The sequence below is a fragment of the Chrysochloris asiatica genome, unplaced genomic scaffold (assembly GCF_000296735.1).
Source record: "Chrysochloris asiatica unplaced genomic scaffold, ChrAsi1.0 scaffold00034, whole genome shotgun sequence".
Taxonomy (NCBI): domain Eukaryota; kingdom Metazoa; phylum Chordata; class Mammalia; order Afrosoricida; family Chrysochloridae; genus Chrysochloris; species Chrysochloris asiatica.
The window spans coordinates 3,334,523-3,347,019 of NW_006408552.1; the positions used below are offsets into that span (position 1 = coordinate 3,334,523).

A 12,497-nucleotide genomic window follows, 5' to 3' on the forward strand; every position below is an offset into this window, starting at 1 on the left:
TCAACTCACTGGCAGTGGGTTTGGTTTTGGGTTTTCTGGGCTGGGTTGGGACACAAAGGTGACAACCACGGTTCCGCCTAGGGCTCCTCTGCTGGGCTGGACTGGGGCAGGTCAGAGGTCTTTCCTAAAAGGAAGACCAAGCTTCTAAGGAGAGGTCGGGTCTTGCAGGAGAGGAAGTGTTTTTTGTCAGCAAGCCCCGGTGAACTAGAGGAGCGCCCGGGGTGGTGCGGAGCCGAGGTTCTGCAGGGGCGCCACCGGCATGCTGGGAAGGACAGGCTTATGCCTGCGGGAAGGGCCAAGAGGGATGCTGAGACGGCGGCCCCGGGGCGGGAGTGACAGAAACAAGCAGCTCTTCCCCGCGCTTTGTCGCTTTGTCCGGGGTCCCCCGGCGCTTCCAGACGGCAAGATCGTACCGAGCGTCCGGACTCAGGCCCCACTGTCCGGGTAGGCACGTGGCCCCGCCCTCGGCCCGGATTGGCGCGCTGGGGGGCGTGGCCAGCGCGGCTCCGCCGAAAGCTTCGTTCCCATTGGCTGCCGCCGCGGCGCGAGTCCGGAAGCGGACGGGGGCGGTGGCTGGGGAGGCGGAGACGCCTCTGGCCCGCCGGGGTTGTGGCGCCGTCAGCTCCGCTCTGCTCCGCCGGCCTGTGGCCCGGCCGCCATGCAGCCTTCGCCCCCAGGCCCGCTGGGCAACTGTCTGCAGGACTGGGACATACTGCAGCAGGACTTCCAGAGCATCCAGGTGGGCGCACGGCGGGAGACCACTGGCCCCTAGCCGCGTCTCTGCACTCCAGGTTAAGAGTCGGGCGTCTGGGAGCCTGGGGTCAGAGGTCGGGACCCCGGCGTGGTCCCCGGGGCGGGGAGGTATCGGGTCCGCGTGGCCCCGGCTGGACCCTCCGGATGAGCGTCTGGCGGGGCTCCCGTGGCGCGGCGGGCACGACCCTGGCGGACCCCGGGCGGCCCCGACCTGCATCTGTGTCCCCGCATACGTGCTTGGGGTGGCCGCTCTCAAGCAGCGCCCCAGAATGAATGGGGACTTGCCTGGACCGAGTGAGAGCGCCCACGGAGGCTTCCCAAGGGGACCCGACAACCCACGTGGCTGCAGCGGGGAGGGGGCCGGAGCGAGTTGCAGCTGGAGGGACCCCGGTGGGCTGGGTGGAGCGGAGGGGTGCCGTGAGAGGAGGAAGCCGGGCAGGTTACTGGCCTGGGTAGGCCTTTGCCCGTTCTGGACGCCGTCCATGCCCTTCCTGTCCGTGGTGAAGCCAGCTGCTCCCGGGTCCAGCCTGGCCTTTGGCCCCAAGCAGAGGACCCCCAGCCTCCAAGTCGCTCCTTCCGAGAGGCTCGCCCCCGGGGTCAGAGTGCCCTGGGCCAAAGGTGGAGGGGCTGGGAGCTAAGGGCCAAGGGCTGGACCGGTGACCTTTAGCCTGGAAGGAAGTCTCTGAGCAGAGGGCTTTTGTACTGCAGGCTGGCTGCGGGGGAAGGACCTCGGGGGTGGGGTTCGGGCAGCTGGCAGATGGAACGAGATGAAGGAGATCTTCAGGGAACACACCGATTGCTTGGAGAGGGTGTCTGAACCCTCTGGGCTGCTAGGAGACCCCAGCTCCCCAGTCCTCAGGGAAATCCCAGACAGGCCAGCAAGCCTCTTCTCCATTCTGCGGGGTCCATCCCAAAGTTTGGTGTCCCATCCTTCCCCAGGAGACTCTGGCTCAGGCCCCCCCCACCCCACCAACCTGAGCCTTCTCCGCTCCTGCCCCACAGGAGACCCACCGGCTGTACCGCCTGAAGTTGGAGGAGTTGACCAAGCTGCAGAACAACTGTACCGGTGCCATTGGTCGGCAGAAGAAGCGCCTCCAGGAACTGGCCCTTGTCCTGAGGAAGTTAGGACCTGCCCTGACCCCATGGGCCTGGTGGCGGGCAGTGTCCCTGGGCCAGCTTCTCCCCACTCTGGGCCTTGTTTGTACCTTTCCTGGCTGTACGGTTGTTCCCAGCACTGACCGGAAGGGACTTGTGTGGTTCCATCTGCAGGTGCAAACGCTCGCTCCCAGCCCAGGATGAGGAGGCCGCTCAGCAGCTCGAGAACCAGATCAAGGAACGCCAAGGCCTCTTCTTCGACATGGAGGCCTACCTGCCTAAGAAGAACGGGTGAGATGCGCCCCCAGCGCAGTTCCCAGCTGCTCAGTGCTAGGAGCTTTCTCTTCCAGGCAGTTTGGTCAGCAGGTGCTCTTGGGACTAGTCTGGGCTGAGCGGACAGGCTGGTCCTGGAGCGGGTGGTGCCTGACCTGAGACTAGAAGGGTCCTGACAGTTAGCCAGGCCCGCCCGCCTGCGAGGGGAGGAGGGAACCAAGGCAGAGAGCAAAACCCGAAGTGGCACCAAGTGGCAAGATTCACGGGGAGGTAGAGGAGGGCTGGGAGTCCGGAAGCTGCAGAGCCTGCATTTATCCCCAAGGTAGGCAGGGGCAGTGAGAGGTCAAATTCAGGCTTACAAAGGTCAGCTGCAGTCAGCGAAGATGGGAAAAGAGAGGAGAGGCGGCAAGACCACTGGACGAGTGTCTCAGAAAGCAAGAGCGACCTCTTCCGATGGCTCCAAGCCAAACCCACTGCCCAAGAGTCCATTCCGACTCACAGAGCCCCTGTAGTGGGACTGCTTCCTAGGGTGTCCAAGGCTGTCCATCTTTATTGAGCAGACAGCCTCCTCTTCCTCCCATGGAGAGACTGCTGGGTTCAAACTGCTGACTTAGAGGTTAGCAGCCCAACTCATAACCCGCTGTGCCACCAGGGCTCCCTTCAGCTGGCTCAGGGCGGTTAAACTGATCAGGAAGGGCAGTAGCCACTCATCCCGTGAGTGCAGGTGGGAGTTGGTGATGGGGGTGGCCTCGTGTCTGAGGAGGTGGGAGTGGCCACGTTTAAACATGTGTCTCATAAGAAGCCAGCTACCTGTGTTGCTTAAGTTTTTAGATAGTACAGACTTGAGCATATTTCCTGCTGAGAGGAAAGGGCCCAGCAGAGGGAGAAAGACTCAGAATAGTATTTGGAGTGATGGAGGGAAACCCCCGGAACTGGGCACAGCTGAGGTAGAAGGGGCGTGCCAGCCACCAGGCTCTTCTTTCTGGGACACCATAGGTGAGTTGGTGGCTGCCGAGAGGATGGGAGGTTTGGGGCAGAGGCTGGAGCAGATCTCAAGAGGCTAGTGCAGGAAGGGAGCTGGGTGGGCAGGTGCCGAAGCTGTGGCCCCCCATGGCCTAATTTGGGTCTCAGCCCTGCCCCATCAGCTCCTCAGCCTTGGACAGTCCTTGAGCCATCTGAGCCTGGGAGTGGGTGAGAAGTGTTAGTGTGGCTTCTCCCCTTGTGGGGGTCTCTGGCTTGGCAGGGTGGGATGCACTTGCCAGGAGGCTGGAGCGGAGGGTATCATTGAGAAGGTGGTGTTTCCCAGCAGAGCCCTTGTCTAGCATGGACAGAGACCAGGGCCAGGCCACCAGTGAGGGGAGGGCGCCGTGTGGGTAAGACGTGGGTGGGGCAGCTGGGCATTGGGACCTGAATGCATGCAGAGCCCTAGGTTTTAAGGATAAGCGTTGATTGTCGTGCGTTGTGCTTTGGGACAAAGTGCAGGGTATGGTGGGTGTGACTGACTGAAATGGACTCAGGGCTGAAAATGCCTAGAGTTGAGGTGGCCAGAAACTGGGGGGCAGGTGATAGATGGTGGTCTCCCACATAGGAGCAGTCTGGGGACAGCTTCCAGGGGGTGGGAGAGCCAGTCCTTGACATAGCGGAGCTCTTGGGATGCCGCAGGAGGGTGGGGGCTTGGTTTCTCCTGGGTATTTGGAGGAAAGCTTTTCCCTAGGAGTTGGTCTGGCTGGCCTGTCTGGGGGGCTTTGCTTTTGGCTTCTCTGCCAACCCAGGCTCTCTCCTCACCCAGTCTTCTTCTCCCTAGGTTGTACCTGAGCCTGGTCCTGGGTAATGTCAACGTGACACTCCTTAGCAAGCAGGCGAAGTAATTGTTGGCTGGGTCTCAGTTCTGCCTCCGCCCCACCTGAGACCTTTACACTGTGTTCTGGTTTCCCTGGGGGCTGAGCCTTGGGGCCCGGGGACTGCTTCCCCATGCAACCTCCATGCCCACTACCAAGTCGGGGGGCAGAGTGCCCCCCAGTATCCTGTCCCATGAGTCTGCCCCGCCCTCAGGTTTGCCTACAAGGACGAGTACGAGAAGTTCAAGCTCTACCTCACCATCATCCTCATCCTTATCTCCTTCACCTGCCGCTTCCTCCTCAACTCCAGGTGGGTGTCCCGGTTCGGGCTTAGACCTGTGCCCTCTCTAGGCTCTGTGGCAGCAACCCTGTGTCCCCTGTTCCCAGAGTAACAGACGCTGCCTTCAACTTTCTGCTGGTCTGGTACTACTGCACCCTGACCATCCGAGAGAGCATTCTCATCAACAATGGCTCCCGGTGAGAATGGGTGCGGTGGCCCCTGGGACGGGCAGTGGTTTCTTTCCTCTTCAGCCTCACTCCCTGTCCCCGAGCACGGACCTCGGGGCTCAGGGGACAGGAGGAGTGATGAGAGTTCCTCGTCCAGGATCAAAGGCTGGTGGGTGTTTCATCACTATGTCTCCACGTTCCTGTCGGGGGTCATGCTGACGTGGTGAGTGGCTGTCGCCTCAGCTGGTGGGTGGGGGCCGCTCCCGACCTCCTTCCACCATCCCTGCTTTCTGCCTCAGGCCCGATGGCCTCATGTACCAGAGGTTCCGGAACCAATTCCTGTCCTTCTCCATGTACCAGAGTGAGTGTCTCAGAGCCCAGTCTGTCTCTGGGCTGACCCTCGGGCAGGGGCAGGGCCAGGGCCTCTGGTGCCAGCTGGTTCCTCCCATGCCCTCAGGTTTTGTGCAGTTCCTACAGTATTACTACCAAAGCGGCTGTCTGTACCGCCTGCGGGCCCTGGGCGAGAGGCACACGATGGACCTCACCGTGGGTGAGCCGGCCCGGGACCCTGGCAGGGTGGGCCACTGGGGGTCTATGGCAGCTCCTCTCCCTGGTAGGTGTGGGTCCTGACGTTCTGTCACCCCTAGAGGGCTTCCAGTCTTGGATGTGGCGGGGCCTCACCTTCCTGCTGCCTTTCCTCTTCTTTGGACATGTAAGCGGTATCTTTGTCTGTCTGTCCCTGCCCATGCCCTGGGTCCACCGTTGAGCTGGGTTCTGCACGGTTACTTCTTCCCTCTCTCTGCACCAGTTCTGGCAGCTTTTTAATGCGCTGACCCTGTTTCACATGGCCCGGGACCCAGAGTGTAAGGAGTGGCAGGTGAGCAGTGGGTCCTGGGGAAGCAAGTGGGGAGGCCCAGCGGGGTCTGCCCTCACCCATTCCCCGCCCCCTCTTCCTTCCAGGTGCTCATGTGTGGCTTCCCCTTCTTCATCCTCTTCCTTGGCAACTTCTTCACTACCCTGCGGGTCGTGCGCCAGAAATTCCACAGCCAGTGGCACGGGAGCAAGAAAGAATGAGGCTTGGGCACCCCCTGCAGACAGCAAGGGGCAGCTTCGCGTGTTTGAGGGTCTCATCCACTCTCCCTGGGACTCTGGGGGGCCCTGACGGCTGTGCTGGAGAGGGAGACCTTGGCTCTGGGGTTCTGCCTCCCCCACCCCCCAAAATAAAGGACGAAGTCATAGAGGTGGCTTGAGGTGTGTTCCCTTGAGGGCACAGGTGGAAATGGTCTCTGGTCAGTTCGAAGCAGATCCAGGAAAGAGCACCCCCTCCACTCCCATCTGTTCAGACCACCACAGGTAATTACAGAAACCAGGTTTTTATTCCAAGGGTCAAAGGTTATTTAAAATTATTTACACTTATTGAAAATCATGGGGGTGGGGGGGCCAGGCCCCAGCTCAGCCTGTGGCATGAAGGAGGGTACATCTGGGCCATCCTCCAAGGCCCAGCAGACACCACCCAGAAGACTGGCAGAGGGGAGTGAAGGAAGTGATCACATGGGCGCAGGCTGGGGGGCGGGGGGCGGAGCTGGCGGTCTCTAGCTCCACACATCCAAGGAGTAGCGGCCCTTGGTCATCAGCTTCTTGATGTAGTCCACAGCCTGTGTGTGCTCCATGGCCCCAAACTCAGCCACGATGTCGTAGAAGGCATTCTGCACGTCCTTTGCCATGTTCCGAGCATCCCTGGGGGCAGGAGGGTGGTGGTGTCAAGGGGTGTGGGGAAAGAGACCACCCAGTGGAGAGGCAGGCCAGCTCCCTCCCCTCACTCACCCACAGACGTAGATGTGGGCGCCAGCCTCGTGGATCAGCTTCCAGAGGTGCTCCTTGTCCCTTTTCAATAAGTGCTGCACATAGACCTGTGGGGAGGACTGGTCAGTCAGGAGTCCCCTACCCATAACCCCACAGTAAGTGCTGCACATAGACCTGCGGGGAGGACCGGTCAGTCAGGGGTCCCCTACCCATAACCCCACAGTAAGTGCCCCACATAGACCTGTGGGGAGGGCCAGTCAGAGTCCCCTACCCTCCAGGCCTGCTCTGTGTCACCTTTTGCGCCTGCTCCCGGGAGAAGGCCACGTTGAGCTGGGTGAGGGCCCCGTCCTTGTGGAACTGGGTCAGCTCCTCTCGGTATAGGTAGTCCTCATCAGCCCGCCGGCAGCCGTAGTAAAGCACTGTCTCCCCCACGTCCTTCCCTAGAGTATCCGGAGACCTGCTGTTGAGAGGAGGGCCTGTCCCCCCCTCCTTCCCAGGAGTAGCCAGGCCTGCCCCCACACCCCTCCTTCCCCGGGGTAACCAGGCCTGTTCCCACACCCCTCTTTCCCCGGGGTAGCCAGGCCTGTCCCCCCCCCACATACCCATCCTTCCCCAGGGTAACCAGGCCTGTCCCCCACACCCCTCCTGCCCCGGCCATCACTCACCCTGTTGCTGCAGCCAGGCGCGCTCCTGGATGAACCCTATGAAGGGGGCAACGCCAGTGCCAGGGCCAACCATGATGACAGGTGTGGTGGCCTTGAAGGGCAGGCGGAACTGGGACTTGCGCACAAACATCGGCACCAGGGCCCGGTGGCCGTTCTCCGCCACAGGCTCCTTGGCCCGTAGCCAGCTGGTGGCCACGCCCTTGTTGACTCGGCCAGACTTGGTCTCGTACTCCACGGCCACAGCACAAATGTGCACAGAGTTGGGGTGGACCTGGTGGGGCGACAGGGAGTGAGCAGCTCATGGGAGGGCCTCACCACACAGCTGGTGCTTCTGGGGCCTCCTTTACACTGAAGCCCCTTGGAGAGACACAGGGCTAGGCCTCCTAGGCAGCCACCTGCCTTGGATGATGAGGCAATGGAGTAGTAGCGGGCCTGGAGCCGAGGCAGCAGCTCACACAGGTGGTCGATGGGGGGCCGCAGGGATGGGTAGTCCTGTAGAATGGCCAGGATGTTCCTCCGGGCCTCCACCACCCAGCTCAGGTACAGCTCCTGGGAAGAGGTAGGTATGCAACAGGCATTGTGAGGAATGGGGGCTACAGTTAGGACCTAAGGAGCTTGGAGAAAGGCTAGGTGGCAAGTGGGGAGCCCGTCCTAACCCAGTCTCCCAGCATTGCCTCCTTCCTCCTCTTCCTCAGCGATATCCTAACCACCCTGTGGCCACGTCCCAGAAAGTTCCTTGTGAGCCAAAGAGACACGGGCTGGAGACTGATGGTGGCCTGGAGGTGGACTGGGGTGTAGGGCTGAAGGGACATGGCCTGGCTCAAGGTCAGCCTTAGGGGACGGGGGGTGGGTGGGTACCTTGCCCTCGCCCGAGGAGGAGGCCATCTTGCGCAGGTGCTCCTGCTCGCTGGGCTCCGAGGCATACTGAGCCAGCTCATAAAGCACGTTGGTTCGGGGCGGGTTGGTGATGTCCAGGTAGTAGGTGAGGGCCGTGCGATAGGTGGTGGGGCACGGGAAGGGGTGCTTCTTGTTGGACTCCTCTGTGGGGAGGGAAGGCAGGATTCTGGGGACACGGTGGCCTCAGACTTGGACCAGGCCTTAAGCTTCAGGCTGGACCGAGTCTGTGTCCGGCGGCCTGCGGGCTACACCTGTGCACTGTGCTTCCACAGGAGAGTTTTTCTGATCACCCTCCACCCTCAACCCAATCTGACTGGGGAAGGAGTGAGAACCGGACTTAAGTGTCACAGTGTTCCTGGCACCCTGGAGCCCTCTTGTGCCAGTCCCAAACCAGCCTCTGGACTTGTACTACTAGGGGGCCTTTGCTCTGAGAAGTACAGGCCCCTGAAGGGGCTCTGACTCAGCTGGTGGGCGAGTGATCGCCATGGTCTTCCCCTGCAAGAGCTGGCATCGGCTGGCACAAAGGTCATGACCCTGACTGAGATAGCCAAGTCGGTGCAGGCACACCCGGGGGCACACACTCCTGCCACGAAACCAGCTCCCTTTTATGCTGGGCCTCTGGGGGCTGTTCTAGAACTGCTGAGAAGGAATAGGCCACAGCCAGGGTCACTCAGGATGGATGCAGTCAGGAGTGGGAGCTGGGGAGGGGGCGGGGGTCTTGATTCCCAGACCTACCATCGAGATTATTCAGGGACATGACGACATTCAGGTCGGCACCCAGGATCTCCCCGAGCTGATTTACAAGGGTGGAGTTGTTGGCCGGGTAGACAGCAACATGGTCCCCAGATTCATATCTGAGGAGAAGTGAGGCTCAGAAAAGGGGGCTGGGCAGAGGCAGGCTGGGGGGAGGCGGTGGTGGCAGCCAGTACCTGATTTTAGAATCAGAGATGTCCAGTTCCAGGTGCATGAGGTGCCGCTCAGTCCCCTGGTTGAGTTTCCGGTTGACGGTAACCCCAGCCAAGAAAGGATTTTTGGCATCGAAGGGACTGGGTGGGGAGGAAAGAAGCTTGGGATTGGCTGAACCTCTGATCTGAATTTCCCCATCCTCGAGGGACTGTTCTGTGTCTGCACAACACACGGGGCTGGCCTGGGGTGCTCTGGGTCTCCAAGGACGGCACAGAAACTTTATAATTACGCCAAGTGCTCTTCCAGCCAGTCCAGCCCAGTCTTTTCCACGCTGCAGTGTGGGCAGGCTGGCTTAGCAATGTCCCCATAACAGATAGGATGACAGAGGCAAGCCCCTAAAATACTCAGATCTTCCATGCTCTCTGCCTGAGGTGGGCTAAGGGTAGAGGACCGAGACTCGGAGCCAGGAGCCCAAGTCCCCCAATGACTGGAACACAGACCCTGCGCCCATGCCACGTGCATTCGAACCTTTACTCGGGGGTGGGAGTGAAGTCACTGAAATGCTGGCCTTCCCTGTGACAGCAGGGCAGGGGCCCAAGGGAGTTTTTGTCCATGCCCCCCCCCCCACTCTGGGACAAGGAGGCTCACACCCGCCACTCACGGTTTCTGGTTCTCATAACTCTTCAAACGTCCCATCTCGCCTGTGTACACCTTGGCCATGTCCACGTCTGTGTGGACCACAAGCTCATACTGGCGAATGCTGGCAGGGGAGACAGGGTGAGGGCAGGGCTAAAAGGCTGTGGGGCTCCCTCAGGGCAGGCCATAGGGGTGTGAGGTCCCCCAGCAGATGCATGGGGATCAGGGAGGCAGGAGAGAGCAAGGGGAGGGAACAGAGCCCGGGAGAAAGCCAGGCAGGGCTGGGACTCTAGGTCGGGAGGCTTCAAAGAGATTCTTGGAGGTGAATACAGCCCTTCCCCGACACCCTGTCATTCTCCAGTACAGCTCAAGCCTGCTGACATCTCTCCTTGTCACATCCCTATTGCCACCCACTTGCCTGCAGGCCTCTGCTCACCTGGATTCCTCCCCAGTGGCCTCCACCCCAAAGTGCTCACACACGGCCGGCCAGAACTGCTCTCGCCACGTGATGAAATCCTCCTCCAAGCTGTGGGGAGGAGAGAATGCGCAGGGCTGGAGCAGCAGGACCCGGGGAGGGGGCATCGGGCTGGGCTGCTAGGCCTGCCAGACCCTCAGCGCCCCCCCTCCCCCCCCACGTGACGGGAGGGACCTAGAGCCTTGTCCACACCAACCATGGAAGGTTCTTTCTGTCTGATGGCAGGCTGGGCAGGGACGGGGCTGCTTGTCCCTTATTGACAGTATCAGTGGGTTTCAGCAAGCAGGCAGCGGTGGCTCCCACCCCCACCCCTTTCACATCCCAGCGCCAACTCCCTAGACCCCTGGCTCCTAGGACCAGTGAGGGTTGGGGGATGAGAGGGCAGACAGGACAAGGGTCCAGTGGGCAGCGCAAGGGTGGGGGCACTCACTTCCCATCGTCGTCTCCCATCCCCAGCTCAAAGATGCGCTGGGCTCCCAGCTGCTCCAGACGAGTATCCACATACTTCCCCATGGCATTGAAGTGCTCGTAGGTTTTATTCCCCAGGCCGAACACCTGTGGGCACAGGATGGTGGGCAGTGAAGCAGGCCTCCAGCCTGATGGGCCGAGCCTGGGGAGGAGGTCAGCTTCCCCACAAAGCTGACCAAGCCATCAAGGAGCATCCCCAGGCCTCAGAACCTACCAGTTACCTTGTACCGTGGGAACAGCTGGGCTGTCTTGACCCCTGGACTGACTTTTGTTTAGATGACCTGCAGCCCACAAGTTGTAGTATCCAGGGACCCCTCTAAGCCTCAACTGTATGTGGCCAGCAGGGAGATACCCTGGCCAGTTGGTCACTTGGCTTCCCCTGCCCAGCCAAAATCTTGGTCACCTGCCTTTTGTCCCCCTGAAACCAGCTGGGGTTGGGGACCCTGAAACAAAAAGCTCTCTTCATTGCTGGGGGTCTCAGGGCAGAAGAAGGCCCCCAAATGTGGAGACGTGACCATGAGCAGCCGGGCCCTCAGCTTACAGCCTCCCATCCTGATACTCTCACCTGCCCCGGTCAATCAGAAGAGGTGACAAGTTGGCAGACTCCATGCCACAAGGCCCCAGGAAGCTGCTGGAGAAAGACCAGGCAACTCACCGCGTACTTGACACCAGAGAGCTCCACATCTGTTTCCTGCAGCCAGTCGTAGAAGTCCTGGGCGTTGTCGGTGGGGTCTCCCTCGCCATAGGTGGCCATGCAGAACACCGCCAGGGAGTTGTCGATCTCGGGAAGGCTGCTCAGGTCAGCCTAGAGAGACGAGGACAGGGACTGGTCACCATTCAGCTCAGCCCAGGGCAGATGGGTGAGCCAGTGCCTGCCTCGGGCAGCTCCTGGCCCGGGATGTTCTGGGCACAAGAGGGTCTGGAAGGTGCATCCAGGGGTCCTGGAAGGCTTCTGAGATGGCCCCAGGTTAGAAAGACAATCAGAAGCTTGTAAGGCTCCGGGGGCATGTCCAGTTCAGGAGGAAAGAGGACAGCAGAACAAAGCAGTGGTTATAGAGGCCAGAGGGTGGGCACTACCGCTGATTCCAACTCGTGATGACCCTATAGGGCAGCAGAGCTGCTCCCCCCAACTCTGGTTAGCAGCCTAATGCCTGATCCACTATACCATCAGGCCCCAGGAGTCCCAGAGACACAGCATCGAGTCCCAACTAGCTATTCACAGCCGGCTGGTGGTGGTGCCCAAGGGCAGGGGAAGTGAGCAGGTGGGGGGCCACGCTAGGCAGGAGGCAGGTGGCTCAGGAGAGCTGGCTCTGAGGAAGGAGGGGTGTCAGTCCAGGCAATGACAGGCTGTGACCCCGACTAGGACTGTCTGCTTACTGCCAGGGGCCTAAGAACCAGCTCCCCCTTTCCTGCTCACTGTGCCCCTGGAGCTCACTGGACAGCCACAACCACAAGAGAGAAAGGACAGAAGGTGCCAAGGCCAGGAGGCCACCCCACAGCCTCCAGATCAAGGTTGAGGGGTAACAGGTCAGGAGGAGCAGGGACTGGGACGCCAGGGCTCAGCTCAGGCCTGCAGTGGCCCAAAGGGGCAAACAGAGGCCTAGCTGTAAGCTGAGGGGTCCTGAAAGACAGTCAGTTCATGGCCCTCACTGCAGGAGAGGAATGAGGCATGTGGGGTGAGGACTGGGCCCAGGGCCAAGTGGGACTGGACTCCAGTTCCTCTGACTCCAGTCTGGCTCCCCTGCCACTGCACTTGGGGGCTGAGGTGGGGGACAGAGGTCCTCCCCAACTTTCTGAGACTCTTCACTTTTCAAGCCTCACCCAGACCTCCAACTGCCCAGAACCTAGTATGGAGGTTGGAGCATGGGGGACTCCAAGGCTGGATGACAGCAGAGTTGGGAGCAGACACGTGTGTGCACATCTCTAAGGTAGCTGGACCTGGACCAGGGCTTCTTAAACGTGGCAAGTACTTGCCAGCTTGTTGTTATATGCAGTTAAGTCACTTCCGACTCACAGCTGGTGGGTTTAAACTGCCAACCTGAGGTTAACAGGCTTACACCAGGAAGGATTCCACTCATCAGCTAGAACAAATGAAAACCCCCACCCGTTCCTGTCTATCCCTGTGGCGAACTTTAACCAGTTTAGAATCCCAACCTGGTACCTACCCTAAAGTTTAGGATCCCAACCTGGTACCTATCCTAAAGTTTAGGATCCCAACCTGGTACCTACCCTAAAGTTTAG

The 12,497-nt window shown here is 60.4% G+C and overlaps 2 protein-coding genes across 2 annotated transcripts in view; one reads left to right on the top strand and one right to left on the bottom strand.

Moving 5' to 3' along the window:
* Nucleotides 1-545: 545 nt before the first annotated feature.
* On the top strand, nucleotides 546-5,518 carry TMEM120A (transmembrane protein 120A). Its single transcript, XM_006859684.1, has 12 exons — nucleotides 546-739; nucleotides 1,756-1,874; nucleotides 2,023-2,139; nucleotides 3,926-3,985; nucleotides 4,174-4,269; nucleotides 4,347-4,436; nucleotides 4,564-4,629; nucleotides 4,706-4,767; nucleotides 4,864-4,956; nucleotides 5,054-5,118; nucleotides 5,215-5,283; nucleotides 5,367-5,518. Exons 1-12 carry the CDS (start codon nucleotides 659-661, stop codon nucleotides 5,478-5,480), a joined length of 1,032 nt encoding a protein of 343 aa, XP_006859746.1. The 5' UTR covers nucleotides 546-658; the 3' UTR covers nucleotides 5,481-5,518.
* Nucleotides 5,519-5,950: 432 nt separating this feature from the next.
* POR (P450 (cytochrome) oxidoreductase) overlaps nucleotides 5,951-12,497 on the bottom strand; it is a 32,518-nt gene continuing 25,971 nt past the window's right edge. The window contains exons 4-15 of the mRNA XM_006859685.1: nucleotides 10,912-11,061; nucleotides 10,219-10,343; nucleotides 9,750-9,839; nucleotides 9,339-9,437; nucleotides 8,701-8,817; nucleotides 8,507-8,625; nucleotides 7,733-7,914; nucleotides 7,274-7,423; nucleotides 6,875-7,145; nucleotides 6,504-6,649; nucleotides 6,231-6,316; nucleotides 5,951-6,143 (exon numbers count right to left, since the gene is read on the bottom strand). Of these exons, the coding sequence (XP_006859747.1) occupies nucleotides 5,999-6,143; nucleotides 6,231-6,316; nucleotides 6,504-6,649; nucleotides 6,875-7,145; nucleotides 7,274-7,423; nucleotides 7,733-7,914; nucleotides 8,507-8,625; nucleotides 8,701-8,817; nucleotides 9,339-9,437; nucleotides 9,750-9,839; nucleotides 10,219-10,343; nucleotides 10,912-11,061 (1,680 nt within the window). The 3' untranslated portion in view covers nucleotides 5,951-5,998. The remainder of the gene's footprint in view (nucleotides 6,144-6,230; nucleotides 6,317-6,503; nucleotides 6,650-6,874; nucleotides 7,146-7,273; nucleotides 7,424-7,732; nucleotides 7,915-8,506; nucleotides 8,626-8,700; nucleotides 8,818-9,338; nucleotides 9,438-9,749; nucleotides 9,840-10,218; nucleotides 10,344-10,911; nucleotides 11,062-12,497) is intronic.